Raw genomic sequence first — 18,934 nt, forward strand, 5'->3', positions numbered from 1 at the left:
AATTATACCAAACGTCTCTCAAATTAGCCCGCGACACTGGACCGGCCGGCGTACCCAAGCGGCGGGTGACAGTTAGGGACTGGTGGCGCGGGGCCACCTGTGGCTTTGCGTCTCGGTGGTGGCACGGGGCTGCGCACCTGCATCCCCAAAGAGCCGCAGCCTGGGCACCCCCAGCGAGACCCGGCTCTGGCTGCGTTTTGCACAGCAAGTGCTGTGACTTTGTCACTTGGGAATTCAGTTCCTCCTCGTTGGAGCTGCCAAAGCTGGACTCCACCAGACATTGTTTTCAGGGGACACGCGGCCCTGATGCCAACGTGGGGGCTGAGCGCGGCAGGATTAATCCCACAGAGCCGCTTTTCCCTCCATCAGCTGAAAAGCTGACGTGTTTCGGGAGCAAAGAGCCTCTGTCAAACCACCTCCGCTTTTCCCAGCACCCCGAGTGTCGGCTGTTTCGCAACAGGCAGTGGCTCTGCCTGCCCATCCCTGTCTGTGTCCATGACCCCATCCTCCCCGGGACGGCTGGGCGCTGCTCTGCTCCCTGCCTCCGATTAATGAAGCCTCCTCTAACGAGGGGAGAGGGCTGTCCCCACTCCCCTCTCTACCTTAAATGCAGATACCCAGTATATAAGAGCAGGTTGTTGGAAGGCGGGAGGGTTGCGCAGGGGTTTGGATGGCGAACCGGGAAATCTGGGTGCTTTTTCCTGCCTTAGCGCTGCCTGCAACCTGGGGTGAATCACAGGCACCCTTATTTCACCTCCGAAATCCCTGGGGAGCAGCACCTGGGTGCGTGGCAGGGCGATGGGAAAGGCAATGAGCACCAGGTCGTCTGCGGAGGTGGAAGATGCTGCGGGATCACCAAACATTAATGCCTTACCCCCCCCCCCCATCCGGCCCTTGTGCTCTGTATCCAGGGTGTTTATTAATTTGGGGGCTCCGTGACCTCGTTACTGCTGTGTGAAAAGCCAAGGGCGATTTCAGTGGGCTCTGCAAGGAGGTTTGCACCCGCTGCCTCTCCCAGGCTGCGGCGTGGGGACATTTGGGTGGCGTGGGGACATCTGGGTGGCATGATCCCCTCCAGCCTTTTAAACACCGGTCCCTCACCCCAGCCTCTCTCTCCCCTCTCCGTGCAGAGACATGTGCTGTGAACAACGGGGGCTGCGACAGCAAGTGTCACGACGCGGCCACGGGCGTGCACTGCAGCTGCCCCATGGGCTTCATGCTCCAGCCCGACAGGAAGACGTGCAAAGGTAGGTGGGTGCAAGCGGGGCCGGGGTGTTCGCTGCTCACCCTTTGTGTCTTCGGTGCCCTTGGAAAAGGCTCAGTTTTAGCTCGGCTCGACGTTGCCCACAGCATTCGCTTGCTTGGTGCTTGTATCCGTGGGGTGGGGAGGGGGATCACCCCCAGGCGCGAGAACTCAGCCGCCTTGCTAAAGGCACCATGGTCGGCCCCGCTCCCCTGGGAAGCCTATGGGGAGGAGGAACGGGGGGTCAGGTCAAGTCGGAGGCAATGGCATGACACTTGTGGGGCTGGAGGGTCCCGTCCCGCCTCGCTCCACCCTGCTGCCTCAGTTTCCCCATGGGTAGGGGCTGGGTGTGCAGGAAATCCACACACCCGCTCTGGGAATTTGAGATGCATGAGTCCCTCTGTGGTCACTGTCCGACCGGGTCCAAGCACCGTGTCCCGCCTGGGGGAGATCATCATGGGATGCCGTGTGCCACTGCACGCTCCCACCGACATCCCCATCCACCTGCCTCTGCAAGGGGGAGCAGTCCAGACTGGTTACCCCAGCCACCCCAAACCTGCCCCCCCCCCGCCCCAGGCAAGGGGATGCCATGACCCCGGGGCTGGCCGGCGCCTGCATTGTGTCTTTCGGCAGCTCCGGGAACTTGACCCCGGTTGAAAGGAAAACCCGTCCCGCTGCCGGCTGCCTGTCTACCTGCTGACTGCTTCCAGAAACCCCCTGCCCCCTGTTATTTTACCAGAGCATCCCCCCCACCACCACCACTTCTCCGATTCTGCAGTTTCCAGGAACGTGCCATAACCCGGAGCCACGTCCCCTGTGTCTGGGGGTTTTATTATGGCTGCGGGCTGGTTTACAGCTTGCTCCCTCACAGTCGTAAAAAGAAAGCCCCAGCCCCAGAGAGGCAGAGCTGCCGCCCTGGCATTGGCGGCTGGGGGATGGAGGGACGGGGAAGGAGGCTGCTGCTGCTTCCTGGTCTCCTTCCATTTTACAGGTCGTTTCCTAGCAGTAAATTTTGTGATTAGCAGAAAAAGTCAAAAAAAACCCAACGCAAAACCCAAATCCCAGCCTCTTTCCAGGTTGTTGGGGCTCTTTGCAGTTACTGTGCATCATCATTTTTAGCTTTGTTTATGGCAGGAAGGAGATGGCGAGCAGAGAGGCGAGGGTTGAAAGGTATTTATTTTGTCGAGCGGCTGTTTTTGAAGGAGGGGGTTTCCCCTCCCTGCTCGCTCTTTCTTCCTGCTGCACCTGGTCCCCAAAAGTATCCCCCAGCCCAAACCTGTGACTGCAGACTCTGGTCTAGTGCTTTCCCCCAGCTGCGAGGCTCTTTCGGAGACCCTGGCTCCTGACTCTGCTCCGGGGGATGCTGAGACCTACAGAAATTAAACGTTTTGCACAACTTCCAAGGGGAGCCGAGCCCAGGAGCCCTGGCCTTCCCCAGTGTCCCCAGTGTCACGCATCTGCTCCCCAAATGCACCCAGATAAAACCAGCAGCCACGTTCCCCCAGTCACCATTAAAGCCCGAAGGGTTTCCTCCGTTTGCCGGTTCCTGGTGGGGATGGGGTCCGGAGGGGAGGACCCCGCTCTCCCAGCCGAGCATCCCAGCCGGGGCGTGACGCATGTCCCCTGTCCCTGCCAGACATCGATGAGTGCCGGCTCAACAACGGCGGCTGCGACCACATCTGCAGGAACACGGTGGGCAGCTTCGAGTGCAGCTGCAAGAAGGGCTACAAGCTGCTCATCAACGAGAGGAACTGCCAAGGTAAGGGGCAGCAGGACCCCCACCCTGCCCTGCCCGGGGACATCACCTCTCCCTGCCCTCCGGCGTTTCTCAGCCCTCCCACGGCTGCTGCTGGAGGAGTGCTGGCCGGGTTACTCCTTCGTCTTTGCTTTCCTCTGGACGGCGTACATCCTTCGGGGGATTAGTGTTAGATTTGGGTTCTGGTCTGGGGCTCAGCGCTTTGATCTGCAGAGCTGGGCTGCCGTCCCAGCCCCGCTCCCGTGCTGGGGATTTCTGGGCTCTTCTCGCAGCAGAGTTAAAGCCAGCAATTAGGCAGATGCCAGGTGAAATCCTCCGGCTTTACTCAGGGCTGGGATGACGGTCACGACGTTCCCCACAGCCCCGTGGGCTGGGACTCAGCTCCGCCTGGGCGCAGGGAGCGTCCCCGCCAACAGCCCTGGCAGCAAGCACACCCCGAGCCCGGGACCGTCGGCTCTGCTCCGGAGCACCCGTGCCAGGGGACCGGGGAGCCCAGCAGCACCCCATGGGAGGGCACCCTGAACTCAGCACCCACCCTGACACCTCTGGGCTTCTCCCAAGCTGCTCCACTTTATTGCACAAAATTTTTGCTAGTGGTCCCGCAGCATCATGACCGTAGCTCGCTGCTAAAGCACACGCACTGACACACCAGCTGCTTCCTCCTGTCTCGAGAGGCCGCCGTTTTCCTGGGACGGGGGACGGGAAGAGCAGCAGGACGTGTCCTGCCTTGCCTCTCCCCCCCTGCCAGCCGCCCCGTGGCAGGGGCTGGATCGTGCCCTGCTCGAAGACACGCTGGTTTTGCAAGCCATCAAGGCAGAGTAAGGATTTCAGTGGCTTTTGCAAAAGCATTCCTCCTTCCCCTGACTGTCGGAGGGCAGGAGGGAAGGGGGAAGATGCATCCTGCTCGTTCTGGAGGGAGCTGGCTGCTCCGCGCTGCTTTTCCCACCTTTTTTGCCCGGTCCCAACATCCTCCTGCACCTCCCACATAAACCCAGCAGGTTTAAACGACCAGGCAGGTTGCTGGGCCATGCCGGGGGGAGCACGGGGCTCTGCTCCCCCAGCCCACGGCCGACGCCGGCCCGGCAGGTGTGCGTAAGCCCGAGCGTTGCCTCCTGAAAGCATGCGACCGGGGAAGGAGGGGGCTGGCGCGCTCCGGGGCCATGACCGCTTTCATCTCCGTCCAGGTTCTGCGCTCTTGGGAGTTTGATGCGAGAGCGGCAATTAACTTAATGAAGCCAATGAAATGATGCTCAAACCCGCCGGGTTGGGTTCACCCGCCCGGCCGGGACCTCCCTGCCCCGGCGAGGTGCCCCGCGGGGGTGAGCAGACATCGCTGGCACCGTCCCCGGGGCAGGACCTGCCTGCGCAGCATCCCTCCCTGGCACAGGGCAGAGCCCTGGCCGGGCAGCAACTGGGGGCTCTCGCAGCCGCCCCATGCCAAGGACACGGTGCTGGCCCCGTTTGGCCCGTCTGAGGTGCAGAGGGACTGCAGGAGCTAGGGGCAGGGGGGGATGCTGGTGCAGTGGGCTGCTGCTCCCATGTAGCAGCAGCTGGAGTGGGCAAGGAGGGAGCTTGGAGGCAGGCAGGGTAGGAGCACAGGGTCCCGGAGCGTCCCAGTGCTGGATCCCCAGAGCATCCTGGTGTTGGATTCCTGGAGCATCCCGGGGCTGGATCCCTGGAGCATCCCAGTGCAGGATCCCACAGCATCCCAGTGCAGCCCCCAGCTTGCTGGAGCAATTGGAGCAGGAAGGGGACAGCCCAGGGCTGCCCCTCTGCAGTGCCAGCCCTCACCTCTCCCCCTTGCCTTTCCTTCAGACATCGACGAGTGCTCCTTCGACCGGACCTGCGACCACCTCTGCATCAACACCCCCGGCAGTTTCCAGTGCCTCTGCAACAAGGGCTACACGCTGTACGGGCTCACCCACTGTGGAGGTAGGGCTGGCTGGATGCTGGCAGGAGGAGCCGATCACCCTGCTGGGTTCGGGTCCCGGAGAGGCACACGGGGCACCCAGGGATGGGGCAGCCCCATGGCATGGTTGCTGCGGGGCCCCTGGGGATACCGCTGACCCCAAGGGCTCACAGGGAGGGTCAGTTCCCTGCATACCCCGAGCTGGGGCCAAGCAGGGACGGGGCTCACAGCCAGACGCTGGTGTCTGCTACTTCAAACGCAGCGACAGGAACAATTTGCGACTTGTCTGCAGCAGGAGAGAGGGAGAAATCCCCGGCGTTTTTGGCAGGGAGCTGGGATGGGGTGGGAAGGAGAACATCAAAAGGGCTTGATTTAAGTTTCACAAGGCAGATAGCTCCCAAGGGCGGGGGCGTGCGGCGCCCAGGGAAGCAGGGAGGCAGATGAAACATGCTTTGGGGGGGTTGCCGGAGCGTGTCACGGCAGCGGTGCTGTCAGCCTCGGGAGACAGCGGCACGAGGCTGGGTGCTCCAGCACTGCCCAGCCGGTGAGGGCAGGCGACCCTCCTCGTGCTCCCAAAATACGCGGCTGGCATGAGGCAGCATGGCCCCCGGGATGCTCTCGGTGTGACCCTGCAATGGAGGGGTCACTGGCTCCCACCGATGTTCCCGAGAAGGGGGAGCCGGGCAAGGAGGGGTGTTGTGTTTGGGGGGCAGCTCCATCCCTGGCCGCTCCCCACCTCTGCCCTTGCTTTGTGCCAGGCCTGGAGGATCGGCCCCCCGTTTCGGGCCGGGGCGGAGGGTCCTCGCCGCAGGGAAAGGGGCCAGGGCTGCCGAGCAGCTGCCTTTTGAATTCGGCTGCTAAGTGCTTCCATGTCAGCTCCGTCTGCTGCCCCCCACAGCTCCCCAGCCCGCCGCAGGGCCAGGGCCAGGCTCAGCCTGGGTGGGCTGCACCCATCACCGCCTGGCCCTCGGGGACGCCGGCAGTCGGGGTTTCCCTCGTCCCCGCGGGGCTGGCATGGCTGCAGGGAGGAGGCACGGCTGGAAGCGCGCTGCGGTGTGCATCCCCCCGTCTCCAGCCAGACACGGGTCATGCAATTTATCCGTCCAAAATCACAGCCCTGAAACGATGCAGCGACTCAGTGTTGGAGCCGGGGGGGGTCCCGCTTGGCCCACACCGCTGCCCCTCGCCCACTGCCTCTCCTTTCTTCCCTGCAGACATCGACGAATGCAGCATTAACCGGGGAGGCTGCAAATTCGGCTGCATCAACACACCCGGCAGCTACCAGTGTACCTGTCCTGCCGGCTGCAAGCTGCACTGGAACAAAAAGGATTGTATAGGTATGTCAGGGCAGGACCCGTTGCGGCCAGGGACGCTCCAGCATAGCCTGGACATCACCCAGCCAGAGGGTCCCGATGCCCCGTGGCCCCTCCATCACTTGGGGCTGTTGGGATTAAGGTCAGGGTGGGGGGAACACGGGGGTTTTGGGGCATCCTGGCGCACGGATGCTCCGGGGTGGGCTGCTTTTGGCTGGGGCCCCATGTCCATCTCGCACGGGTCTGGACGGGAAGTGCTGTAAGGTGTTGACCTGCTCCCTCTGCCCTTGGTCATCTCGTTGCTTTTTCGACCATGCTCGGGGCTGGCCGTGAGCTTTTGCACCAGCAAGTGTCCCTAAAGGAGCTGTTTTCATGTCCCTGGCTGTGCCCTGGTACCCGACTGCCTCCCCTTCGTCGGGGACAGGCTGCCCCCCTAAAAAAACCTGAAATCCCAGCAGTCACATCTCACATCTCCAAGGAGGAGCTGGGGGGTTGGGATGCTGGTCCAGGGTCCCCATGCCACACTCTGGCACCCTCTCCTCCCCAGTGAATCTCCCCATGACCTGGGAGGGCGCAGGGGTCCCTTGCGGGTCCCTGGGCTGTACCAGCCATGGGCGTCCCCGCTTGTCATCACCAGCCGGCGCGTGTCCCTCAGAGTTGGTGAAATGCCTGCCAGGTTCGGTACCGCCGCGGGCCACCCTCACCTGCAACAAGACGGGCAAGAAGGACAGCTGTGCCCTCACCTGCGCCTCCAAGGCCCGCTTTCTGCCAGGTACCGGCGCCGGTGCCACCACCAGCACGGGCAGGGGGGTCCCCATTTCCCTGCATGGCCCAAACTGGGGGTGGAGAGGAGCGGCTGCACAGCCAGGGTGCAGAGCACCCAAGCAGTGACCAGAGGGAGGGAGGGAGGGAGGTGGTTCCTCGGGGGGGCTCGACGCTGGGTGTAGATCCGTGGGATGGGTCCCTGGTGCAGGATCCCCACAGAGGGGTGCTGGGTGTCGTCCCCCCACGGCGCAGCCCTGCCTCCCTGCATCACCCCAGCGGAGCATCGTGGGGACCGGGCAGCTGCTCCGGCATCCCCCGACTCCCGTTCCTCCTTACCGCAGAATCCGACAGCAGCTACACGGTGAGCTGTGGGACCCCCGTCCTGCGGCAGGGCGGCCAGCAGAGACCCGCCAACAGCAGCCAGCAATGCCTCGGTAAGGGGGCTCCCGGGGTGCCCATGGCCACCGCCAGCCGGGCTGCCCCGTGCCAGGGTTGTTGAGCACCCACCTTTTCTTTTAGAGACTGTCGTTGCACCAATCAAGCAAAAGGCTTCCTTCAAGATCAAGGATGCCAAGTGCCACCTGCACCCACGAGCCAAGGGCAAGCAGGATGAGGCCGGGAAGGCTGGGGCACAAGGTGAGGCGTGATGGCAGGGGGGCAGCGGGGATGCCCGTCCCCCCGGGAGGGACGAGGTCCTGACTTGTCCCCCCGTGCGCAGGCGGTTCGGCACCTTGCTCCGACTGCCAGGTCGCCTTCGTCAACCTCAAGTGCGACTCGTCCAAGAAGGGGAAGGGCCGCCGGGCTCGCAACTCCTCCAACAAGGAGGTGACGCGCATCACGCTGGAGTTTGAAGCGGAGGTCAAGCCGGAGGAGATCACAGGTGGGCACGGTGCCGGCTTGACCCGTCTCAGGTGCAGGCAGGGGTGGTGGGACCAGGGGGACAATGGTGGGACCAGAGGGATGGTGCCGTCCCCAAGCAGCAAGGAGAGCTGAACTGGTCCTCATCCCGCACTGGATTGGGATGTGCTGGGCAGTGCTTGCAGCTGGAGATGGTTTTAATCTTGCTGGGTTTCCCTCTCCATCCCTGCCTTCTTGCTGCATCCCCGTTTCCCCCTACACCCCCTGTTCCCCCCTGCACCCCCATTTCCCCCTGCACCCCCAGCCAGCTGCAACCTGCACTGCCTGCGACAGAGAGTGGAGAAAAAGCTAAAGTCGGCCATCAAAGCCCTGAAGAAATCCATCAACCAGGAGCGGTTCCTGCTCCGCTTCGCGGGGATGGAGTACGAGGTGGCAAGGAAGCTGAGCGTGGCCCCGGAGCGGCAGGAGAGCTGCGGGCCGGGCCAGCAGCGCCTGGGCAGCAAGTGTGGTAAGGAGCATTGTGGGGTGCCCAGGGTGGGGGACCGGCCACGTTCCCCCCCCCGGTGGTGACAGCCCCCCCGCCGCATCACTGACATCCCCCCCCGGCTCTCAGTTAGCTGCTCGCAGGGAACGTATTACCACGGCCAGACGGAGCAGTGCGTCCCCTGCCCCCCCGGCACCTACCAGGAGAAGGAAGGGCAGCTGTCCTGCGACCTGTGTCCCCGCGGTGATGCTTTCGGACCGGTGGGAGCCACCAACATCACTGGCTGCACAGGTAAGGGGGGCACGGAGGGGCGGCGAAGGGCCGGGAGAGACACCCAGGGGATGCTCAGGGCTGCAGTCTCAACCATCAGCCGTCAGCCCCCATCCAGAAGAGGGGAAAGCCCCGAGCATCCCCAGGACCCGCAGAAGTTGCTGTTTTGGGCAATTAGAGGGGACCCCGGGAAGGGCAGCACTTGCTCCGGATTTATTGGTGCTGCCAAGGCTGGGGCGGGGAGAGGAGCTGGGCATGGGGTGGGAGAGCCCAGGGCACGCCGGGTGCTGGGACTGAGCGATGCCTGTGCCCGCAGGTCAGTGTCCCCCCGGCCAGCACTCGGCCGATGGCTTCAAGCCCTGCCAGCCGTGTCCCCGCGGGTCCTACCAGCCCGAGGTGGGGCGAGCGCTCTGCTTCCCCTGCGGCGGGGGGCTGACCACGCGCCACGAGGGAGCCCTCTCCTTCCAGGACTGCGACACCAAAGGTAGGTCGGAGCCGGTCCCCGGGGAGGGGGGCATCCAGTCGGACCGTGCCGACGGCTGACACAGCCCCCTTTGCTCTCTGACCCCCCCCCCAGTCCAGTGCTCCCCCGGGCATTACTACAACACGAGCGTCCACCGCTGCATCCGCTGCGCCGTGGGCACCTACCAGCCCGATTTTCGGCAGAATTACTGCATTGCCTGTCCCGGCAACACCACCACCGACTTCGACGGCTCCACCTCCGTGTCCCAGTGCAAAAGTAGGCAAGCTGGGGTGCGATGGAGGGGGCGACAGGCATGGCGTGAACTGGGGTCCTTCCTCAAAATTATTTTTAAATCCCTTAAAATACAGTTTCGGGTAATTTCTGTGCTTTATGCATGCAGGCAGGCATGGGGGTACGCTATGAGCAGTGCTAATAGAGAACTTCCCCCCCGTGCCCAGTAAACCCCCCCCAGTCCCAGTGCCCATGCCACTGGTTCCCAGTTGAACCGGCTCTCCGTGCCTTGCAGACCGGCAGTGCGGGGGGGAGCTGGGCGAATACACGGGCTACATCGAGTCCCCCAACTATCCGGGGAATTACCCCGCTAACGTCGAGTGCACCTGGAACATCAACCCGCCGCCCAAGCGCAAGATCCTCATCGTGGTGCCGGAGATCTTCCTCCCCTCCGAGGACGAGTGCGGCGACGTCTTGGTCATGCGGAAAAACTGTAGGTAACCGAGCGTGCTGCGGTGCTCACGGAAGAAGCCGGGGGAGGAAAAGGCTGGGGTTCGGCAGAGCTGCCTTGTGCAAAGGGAGAAAGCCGTGGCCCCGGGTGGCAGGAGGGGATTTTTGGGAATTGGGTGAGCAGGGGATCGGCATCGCCCTGCCATCCTGGTGTCTTGCTGGATCAGGGGGATGTACGTGGGCTAAGCGTGGGCTGGGTTGCACACCTGGGTCTCAGCATTTCTTTTTTGGGATAAAAAGCCCTGTTCGGAGCTTTCCAGAGCAAGGAAGGAATAACAACATCCCCAGTATGTAATGTGAGGACTGGGGGGGGGCTCAGCCTCGGTGAACACGGACAATCCCCATCCCTGGTTGCCCCCTTTCGCCATGAGCATTTAAGCACGGTAAAGCTGGGGGTAGCTCCGCTGATGGGCATCCGGCATCACGCATCCCCTCGCCGTTCCCTGCAGCCTCCCCGTCCTCCATCACCACCTACGAGACGTGCCAGACCTACGAGAGGCCCATCGCCTTCACCGCCCGCTCTCGGAAACTGTGGATCAACTTCAAAACCAGCGAAGCCAACAGCGCCCGGGGCTTCCAGATCCCCTACGTCACCTACGACGGTGAGTAAGGGGGGGACGCCATCCCGGCATGCCGATGCCTCCCTGCCCGCTATTGTACCCGGGTCACCCCCAATTCACACCTCCCAAGTATTTGGGGGGGCAGACTCAGGGATGGGGACCAGAGGTTTGGGGACAAGTGACAGCTCGTGCCCTGATCGTGTTGTTTCGGCTGGGTGTTGCAGAGGACTACGAGCAGCTGGTGGAGGACATCGTGCGGGACGGCAGGCTCTACGCCTCCGAAAACCACCAGGAGATCCTCAAGGTGAGCATGTCCCCACGGGGTCCTCGCTGCCCGGGGCTCCGGGGGATGCTGGCATGCAGGAGCATCCTTCCCTTCGGGTGTGCCCCATGCCCTCCCTGAGCTCATGGCTTCGGTTCGGAGCCGCTGCAGGATGACCACGGGGTGGGATGGTGACCCCCCCTCTGGCTTGGCTTCCCCACAGGACAAGAAGCTCATCAAAGCTTTCTTCGACGTGCTGGCGCACCCCCAGAACTACTTCAAGTACACGGAGAAACACAAGGAGATGCTGCCCCGCTCCTTCATCAAACTCCTCCGCTCCAAAGTCTCCAGCTTCCTCCGGCCTTACAAATAGCACCCGCGCCCCCGCCGCCCCCGGGCCGCCCCGCAGCCAAGGAAAACCTCTTCTCCCTTCCTTTTCCTTTCCGATTTTCTCCTTCCTCTGCTCGGCTCCGGCAGGACCGCCACCTCTCGCCCCGCAGATGTCCCCCCACGATTTCTCCGCCGCTCCCCGCAGAGCCGTGCCCCCGGCCGGGGGGGGGGAAGCTCCGGTCTCATCCAGCTGTCGGCGAAGCCGCTCCTCTCTTCCGAAGCAGCTTCTTCGTTTTAGGAAACCGAAGCACCGGTCCTTTCACCGGCCTCTGTCCTCCCTTCGGTTTCCTTTACGCCAGGTCTGTCCCCATTCCCCGGTGCCACCACCAGCCCGGGATGTTGGGGGGGGGGGGGTCATCGTCCTTCCAGCCCACGGGGCTGGCACCAGCTGCAGCCCCACCGAGCTCTTTCGCAGAGGATGGCAAGAAGGTAACGCCGTATTTATCGCAGCGCCTGGGTTGTGGGTATCGACATCGCTTTGCAGAGATCGGGGGAAAAGAATTTTGAAAAAGCATACTTGATTAAAAAGAAAATTTAAAGGAGAGATCGGCAAAGCACGCCAGCGAACGGCAACCGTGGTGGCTCCGGTGGCCGTCCCGCCGGAGAGCAGCGCTGGTGCTGGGAGGAAAGCATAGCCAAGCCACGTTCCCGGAGAACAATGTCTGGCTGCACGGGAGAAAACAGGGAGCAAAGGAGAAGGACTTTCAGCCGGGTTCGTTTGTTGGTTTTTTTTTTTCCCCCCACCCCAGACACTTGTGCCAAGAAACCAGACTTTCTTACAAGCTCTGCCAAAGAGTAACTCGGAAAAGCAAGCTTTGTGAAGAGCAGGAGTCAATGTTTGTGCACTAGGATATCCTCCTTTCTACCTTTTTCATATGTATTAAGTGCAATCATTTGAGTCTTCTTTATATTATTTAGAGGGAAGTGTTTTTTTTTCTACTAGAAACGACAATATTTATACCTGCCTGAGAAACGAGAATGTGCGTTTGTAACAAAAAAAAACAACAACAACAAACAAAAAACCACCCACCCAAAGCAAACCCAGCCCTGGGCTGCCGCTGACCGGCGGGATGCCGTTTTCAGGCCTTGCAACCTTTTCTGCCGTGTTTGTCCCCGATAAAAACCCCTGTTCAGGGGGGGAGATGGTGCCTCTCCTGCTCGGCGTGTGATGGGGTGAGTTTTTGCAGGGCGTTTGAGGTGTCTCGGTCCGTCCACGGAGGAGATGGAGCGGCTGGGATGGCTGTGCGCTTTCGGGCTGATCCTCTGCGGTTGGTGGGTTGTTCAAGCCCCGTTGCGAGGAAGGTGCAAAACTCGGCCCCATCACCTGCTTGTTGCAAACCGGTTTGCTTCCCTGCAGGGGCTCAGGGACGAGCCGAGACCCCGGGGGAGACCGGGGGCAGGTCCCGAGGCAGGGTCTGGGGGGCACGCTGGGAGGAGAGGGGAGCTGCCCCTCCACTCAGCCCTGAAATCTCTCCCCCAGGTATGGAGATCCCTGGAGAGAGAATCATCCCTCCCCGGCTCTGGGGAAGCTTCGTGCTTCCAAGTCCCTTCAGATGCTTTTGGCTCCATCCCTCTCCACATGCTCGTCCTGCCGGGATGCTGCGGAAGCCCCTCCCCAGGGAACGGGGCACAGATCCTGGGGGGGGGGGGAGGGGGGGGCCGTCCTGCCGCACAGCCCCCCTTTTCACCACCGCCTGCCTTCCCCCAGCTTCGCAGACAGGCACGGCTGGGGACGATGGCCAGGTGGATGTCACCGTTGGGTTTGTCCCCCAGCATCTTCACGCGGCCAGACAGGATCCCTGGGGACAGGAGACCGCTGCTACCGGTCACCCCTCTTCCTCCTCCCCAAGCCTCGCTCCCTTTCTAGCCCTCCAACCGGCTCTCGGCTGTCACCTCCCCGCACCTTCATCCCCATCTTCATCCTCTGAAAGACCTGGAGCTGCCAGGATTAAATGGGGTCGACTTGCCTACAGCTTTCCTGTTGGCAGGTCTCCTCCCATCCCCGCTTGTCTCTCGCTGTCCCCTCGACCACATCTGGGGCGAACCCTGCTCTTAACGAACAATTATTTATTGCTCTGCACGTCCCCCCGGGTCAGTCCTTGCCAAAACCGGGAAGCAGCTGCTCGCCCGTGTTTTCCCTCCTCAATCCGCGCTGCTCCAGTGCCCCGCGAGCTTCTTCTGGGCTCCATTAGGGGCTGCGGGCTGGGTGAGCGCTGGCAAAGGGGGCTGAGGTTTGTCCCCAAGATGCGTCTGTTGGAAAAGTCTGTCCTGATTCATCCCAGCTGTGGATTTACCCCTCCTGCCGCCCGGCTCCCAGCCTGTTTGGAAGCTCAACATCTGTGGGCTGAGCTGTTTGTCACTTGGTTGGTGTCTGAAAGCAGCTGCTTTGATGCACAAAAGCTGTTGTAGGGATTTGGAGGGCGGCGGGGGGGGGTTTATTGCTCTGGGGCAGTCGCAGCAGAGCGGTGACCGTTGAAAGGGTCTTTCATATTTAGAAGGAAAGAAAAAAAAAACAACAGCAAAAATAAAAACAAGTCAGGAATGACTAACCCCGCTGCGGCGGCCCCGGTGCGATGCAGCCACTCTTGCTCACGGAGGAGTTTATTAATTCTGCGTGATTTAACAGCGGGGTTGCCGTCGCTCTGACCCTGCTGGGACTGGGGCTCCCGGAGCCTCGGGGTGTCCTGGATGCCACCGTTGTCACTGCACCGACCGCCTCCGCTCCTCTAAAGCAGTTTTGGAAGGGCGAGCTGGGCAGCACGTCCTCCTGTAATGGCCAAAGACACCTGGTAACGTCTCCTCCCCCTCCTTTCACCAAATATCTCAAATAAACCCCCCAAAAAGCCCACAGGGCCACCAGAACTACCCCACTGCGGTTCAGTCCCTCTCTTCACCCGCACCCACGACCCAGAAAAGGTTTGACAGGCTGAAAACTGCATCATCAGCCACCTCGGATGTACTGAATGTTTCGACGCGGCGAACATAAATAAGGGTTGTTGGGGGTTTTTTGGTTTTTTTTCATGTTGGAGTATTTATATCTGCCTTTTGCAGCGGGCCTCGACTTACCATCTCCAGCAAAAATGATTAAAGTAATGAGAAAGATGTAGTTCATGAAGTTATTTGCACTTGATTAAAAGAAAAAAAAATGTATCTGAACTTTGTAAAAAGAAATGTTTGCATTTTGTATTGTCTTTTTTTAATTATTAAATGGAATTTCTTGGTGTTGTGTTGATCTTTCAAAAACTGGCTCTGACGCTTATTTTAAAGGTTTCTAACAGCAGGATCCAAAGCTATTTTCATTGTTTTGTTCCCTCGGATGCTAAGACAAGCTCTTTTCAAGGGCATAGGTTTTTTTGTTTGTTTGTTTCCCCCAGAAGCTTAAATCCTACACACTTCCATAAGCTCGCCACTCATTACACAATGGATTTATTTGTGTACACTAATTAGATGCAACGTATCTCCTTTTTCGCCCAGAACACGGCGTTGGGCAGGGACTAGCTCAGAGGGAAGCAGAAGGGATGGAAAACACTCATCACCTTGGCCCCGAGGCCCTTGCTGAGCTGCAGCTCCCACCCCACGCCCCCCAGCACCCTCCATTCCCCTGGATCCCGCGGGTTAAGTGGATCCCACCCGCTGGAGGACACCCATCAAGGCCTCACGAGCTGCTGCTGGGCAGGACCCCGTGGCCCCAGTCATTGGCCACTGCAGGGCCAGCAGAAGCCTATAAATGCCAGCACCCCTCCCCAGCCCACTCCCCCAGAGCGAGGAGGCTGCCGGGGACGGGGCAGAGCCCTGCGCGCAGGGTGGCTCCAGGCGACTGCAGCACAAGGTAAGGGTCCCCTCTGCGGGCGAGCCGGGGGATCTTGGGGCTACGGCACGCCTGCTGAGCAGTTATACCTGCGCTGCGCACCCGCAGCTGCGGTAACCGCCTCAGTTTTACTTGTTGCGGATGCGGGTGGAGCTGTTCCCGCTCCCCACCCTGCTCTGAACGCAGGACGATGAGGCTCCTTCCCTCAAAAGCTCCGATAGTCTGATATTCCGCTTGAACTCCTGTCCCTATCAGCTCAACACAGCGATTCTCGCTACAAGGAAGCGAGCAGCTCTTCAGCAAACCCTTCCCAACAAGCTTTGGAGGAACAACAACCAAACACACAGCTGTAGGTGTCCTAAAAGTTTATTGCTGCCCAATTAGTACAGGCGCTGGGGCTTCCCCATGGTGCTCTTGATATACAAAGCACGCACGTTCTGCCAGTTCTTCTTCAGCAAGGACACCAGGAAGTTGATGGCCAGGTGGATGTTGTAGACGAGTTCATCTTCTGTCATCTTCACGTGACCGACGGCCACAGCCAGGCAGAGCACCTGGGGGACACGGACACCAGGGTCACTCACGCAGGTAGAGGTTTTGCGGGGCAATCAAAGATTAGAGCCAAGCGACTTGACGAAACAGCCTAGCGCTGATCTAAACTCATCAGGGTATCAAATTATCTCGTGTTCTGTCAGCTGGACGTGACTTTTCCAGCTTACCCATGGGTGTTTCCACCGAGCTCATTGTATTTGGCACGTGGTGCCCACGAACGTGCCTGGTAGCATCTGGACGCCATCTCTCAACAACAGCTTGCTTCCTCAGAGTTGCAAGGGTGACTTACGGAAGGCGGCGAGCACCGCTGCCTCCCAGAGACGGGGAAACCGGGAAGGACGCGTAACACGCTGCGCTGGAGCAGGAGCAGACCTCTGGTTTAACTCCGCTCCCACACCCTGCTCATTAGGCAGCGTTGGCATGTGCCCTGCAAACCGCTAACCCGGCGCGGTACAGACGATTAGCTCCAAACTTCACTGCTAAGCATGGCGCCGGCTTCACTTTTTGTTTTGGGCACCAGCCACCAGCCCTTTCTTTCCGCACATAAGACGCGGAGAGGCCAAGCCTCTGCCTGCCAGCCTCCTCGAGAAGCTTGTAAAAATCAACGCTCCCCACAGGCTGAAGACAAAAGGATTTACGAGCGAGCTGACAGGCGAAGTGTCAGGACATCATTAGCTCAGTTAGTTAAAATGCTCGAGCGTTTGCAAACTCTGACATTTGCTGTGTCCTCCCAGCTGTTGTGCCCCCAGGCCCAGATCAGCTGGAGTCCAAGGATGCACCTCAGCTAGCAGAGCTGTTAATTCTGAGTTAATACCCATGAGTCACATTTAGACCGCTGACATGAGATTAAAATGCCCGAACAGTGTTATTTTGGTTTTAGGGAGTCAGCTCGCCTTGACATCTCTTGACAGCAAGAGCAGATATCCGCAGAGCCGCTCCGAAGTTCACTTGCAGAGTCAAGTCCCAAACTTGCCTCTGGCAAAGCACTGCTGCGTGCACAGACCCACGGGGGCACGCCTGGCCCGGGGGCCCCACCCTGCAAGTGTCAGCCACTTACTGTAAGAAGCGTTAATTATGACTGATTGCGCTCAGCACTGAAACACCAAGATCATCTCCTAATCATTTGCTCTAAGATCTTTCAACCACCGATAAATTACTCCTCCTTCCCAGCTAGCAGCCCAGTGCTCCAGGTACTGTCTCCCTTCGCTGCAGAGGAGAGTTCTCACCGGCTGCCGTTTTAGGAAGACGCTCGAGGGACACCTACAGCCCAGACTGGAGATCGCAGCCACATACAAGTGACCACCCGTCACAAATAACCCTTGGGTATGTAGCTGCCTTGGAGAGGAAAAGCCCTGCTTTACCTTCTTCATCTGAAATTTGATGGTAGATTTGACCTCATCCACCTTGGCCACCAGGTTCTCATTGTGAGTGAGGAGAGAAGGGAATTTGCCGGCTTTGTTCAAACCTGGACCCAGGATTCGAGGAATCTGCTTGATCAAGGACTCGGAAGCCAGGAAGGCATCGTACTTCTTCGCTGTGAGGAGAGAACCAAGGTAGGTAAGGACGGACTCTCAGCTCCTACACCGAGCTTGAAACTAACAGCTCAGCTGAGGCTGCGCTGCTCCATTTCCCTCACGTGTGCATTTCCACGTTCCCAGCGTCCCGACTAGCTGAACCTAAGCAGTTTCTACCAATATTGTATTAGAAATTACTCCTGTCACACCAGCCAAGCCTGCCAGCACTCAGCTCCACATCCTGACAGCAGTCCCACGCTCCCACTGTGTGTAGCCCACTTCCCTGAAGCATTTGTCGAGCCACAGGTGACCAACGCCGAACTCCCGAGCTCCACCGGGAGCCTCCTACTGCGGCGCGTGCACGTGTGGATGGATGGACACACCTCAGAGGGGCTCAGCTAGCAGCCGCGGTATCCTATGTCATTTCCTAATTACGTATGGTTCCATGGCTAATTATGGATTGAGTGGGAAGTTTTTCTTGTTTGTCTAAGATATGTATCAAAATGACTTTGACTTTGCAGGGAGGGAAGGGTTTTCTCTCTTACCAAGTGAAAACAAGCAAGTTTCCTTCTGTTCGTTTAAGTACTGCGGGACTAAATCCAACTTTCGCCTCCAGCTTTACTCGGCTCTTGCTGCACTCCAGCTCCCTGACCGGTGAAGTGAGGAACACCAGCTAAGGGTGAAACTTTCAGGGGGACAGGAAGAGTTTTCCTGTATCACTTCCTTCCGGAGGAGAGCAATCAACCTCACTCCCGGCGGGCTGACCTGTCCTCCTGCTCTCCTAACAGGTTGTTTGCTCTCGTGGGTAGTTTCTAGACAGATTTCTGTACTCCAGGCTGACTCTGGTCAGCTTCCTATTCCCTGCAGTTAACCGTGACATGGAAATCTCGGCACAGGGAAAACCGTCCCGCTTTCCCAGCCCTCCCAAGTTAGCCAGAGGTACTCAGAGGTACTACCACCACTCACCCAGCTTCTTCACCAGCTTCTTGTTTTTGTTGAGTTTCTTCAGAGCTTCTATGTCCATGTGAGGGATGTCAACCGCTTTGGCCTCGTCGCAGTGCTGCTGGTCCCCCAGCAGGCAGACCGAGAACTTGGGCCGTGGAGTTGACTTCAGCCTGGGGACAGAAGGTCCGAATTACTATGAACCGCCAGCGCCACACACGCTTCCAGGGGAGCCATCGCAGAGATACCTTACCACAGTGCCCGGGAATCTTCCTCCACAGCTTCTAACCTGCCTTCTCCAGCAGGTCGGTGGGGAGAGCACAGGGGCCTCCCACACCTCCCCTCATGTTTTAAGACCCAGGGTAGGGGTCCGTCCAGCCGCACCCACTTAGCTGGGGTGGTCTGAACTACCCAAGCGGTTCAGCGCTGCGTTCTCCTCCTGTTGCAGCCGGCTTGCCCTGGGGAAGGGCCCGGCGGCGGTGGGGGGGGCGCAGGCTGAAGGCTGGGTGGGAGCAAGAGGATGCCGAACCTGACGGTGCCGGAGAACCGCTTGTCCTTCTGCGGGTCATAGTTCTTCAGGCTGATCTGCAGCTCCACCGTCTCCACAAACCTGAGGGAGGGGAGAGGAAAGTGGTGCGGGTGAGGGCCCAGCCGGGCTGGGGGAGAGCGAGACCCCGGCCAAGCGCCGGGGCCCGTGACGCGCCCGCTCCTGCCATGGCGCAGGGCTCTTACTTGCGCTTCTTGGTCTTGCTGCCCTGCAGCACCTCCTTCACCGCCTCGTACAGGGTGTCGCGGGAGACCTTGCTGCTGCGGGGGGGGAGAAAGACAACGCGGGCTCAGGGCTGACCCTGCCCGGGCCTCCTGCAGGCCGCGGAGGGGGGGGGACGGGACACGGCCCCTGAGCCCAGCCCGGCCCATCCGCGATCGGCCCCCCGCCGCCCGCACCCCGTCAACAGCCCGGAGCGCCCCGCGGCCGCCCGCCGGGCGCGGATGGCGGTGGATGGCGCGGCGGGCCGGCACTCACCTCATGGCGGCGGCCGGCCGGGACCGAAAGGGGGCGGGGCGGCGCCCTGCGCGCTATAAAAAGGGGCGGATCTCGCGAGACTC

General features: G+C 60.3%; 2 protein-coding genes across 2 annotated transcripts in view; one reads left to right on the top strand and one right to left on the bottom strand.

Annotated features, from left to right (window-relative positions):
• SCUBE3 (signal peptide, CUB domain and EGF like domain containing 3) overlaps nucleotides 1-10,999 on the top strand; it is a 36,048-nt gene extending 25,049 nt beyond the window's left edge. Inside the window, exons 8-23 of the mRNA XM_076357979.1 lie at nucleotides 1,131-1,247; nucleotides 2,880-3,002; nucleotides 4,815-4,931; nucleotides 6,123-6,245; nucleotides 6,859-6,993; nucleotides 7,328-7,420; nucleotides 7,506-7,622; nucleotides 7,705-7,866; nucleotides 8,149-8,352; nucleotides 8,458-8,619; nucleotides 8,915-9,082; nucleotides 9,176-9,337; nucleotides 9,588-9,785; nucleotides 10,252-10,404; nucleotides 10,587-10,666; nucleotides 10,848-10,999. Coding sequence (XP_076214094.1) covers nucleotides 1,131-1,247; nucleotides 2,880-3,002; nucleotides 4,815-4,931; nucleotides 6,123-6,245; nucleotides 6,859-6,993; nucleotides 7,328-7,420; nucleotides 7,506-7,622; nucleotides 7,705-7,866; nucleotides 8,149-8,352; nucleotides 8,458-8,619; nucleotides 8,915-9,082; nucleotides 9,176-9,337; nucleotides 9,588-9,785; nucleotides 10,252-10,404; nucleotides 10,587-10,666; nucleotides 10,848-10,997 — 2,264 coding nt within the window. The 3' untranslated portion in view covers nucleotides 10,998-10,999. The remainder of the gene's footprint in view (nucleotides 1-1,130; nucleotides 1,248-2,879; nucleotides 3,003-4,814; nucleotides 4,932-6,122; nucleotides 6,246-6,858; nucleotides 6,994-7,327; nucleotides 7,421-7,505; nucleotides 7,623-7,704; nucleotides 7,867-8,148; nucleotides 8,353-8,457; nucleotides 8,620-8,914; nucleotides 9,083-9,175; nucleotides 9,338-9,587; nucleotides 9,786-10,251; nucleotides 10,405-10,586; nucleotides 10,667-10,847) is intronic.
• A 4,173-nt stretch (nucleotides 11,000-15,172) lies between these two features.
• Nucleotides 15,173-18,897, bottom strand: RPL10A (ribosomal protein L10a). Its single transcript, XM_076357741.1, has 6 exons — nucleotides 18,852-18,897; nucleotides 18,560-18,634; nucleotides 18,357-18,437; nucleotides 17,852-18,000; nucleotides 16,733-16,905; nucleotides 15,173-15,373 (listed from the first exon to the last, which is right to left on the bottom strand). Exons 1-6 carry the CDS (start codon nucleotides 18,854-18,856, stop codon nucleotides 15,203-15,205), a joined length of 654 nt encoding a protein of 217 aa, XP_076213856.1. The 5' UTR covers nucleotides 18,857-18,897; the 3' UTR covers nucleotides 15,173-15,202.
• Nucleotides 18,898-18,934: the final 37 nt, after the last annotated feature.

This window comes from Aptenodytes patagonicus, chromosome 22, assembly GCF_965638725.1.
Source record: "Aptenodytes patagonicus chromosome 22, bAptPat1.pri.cur, whole genome shotgun sequence".
In the NCBI taxonomy this organism is placed as follows: domain Eukaryota; kingdom Metazoa; phylum Chordata; class Aves; order Sphenisciformes; family Spheniscidae; genus Aptenodytes; species Aptenodytes patagonicus.

Coding starts and splice junctions, on each gene's coding strand:
- RPL10A (XM_076357741.1), bottom strand. Junction 16,906..17,851: donor GAAGCTGGTGAAGAAGCTGG/GTGAGTGGTGGT, acceptor CTCTCCTCACAG/CGAAGAAGTACGATGCCTTC. Junction 15,374..16,732: donor TCAAATTTCAGATGAAGAAG/GTAAAGCAGGGC, acceptor CGTGTCCCCCAG/GTGCTCTGCCTGGCTGTGGC.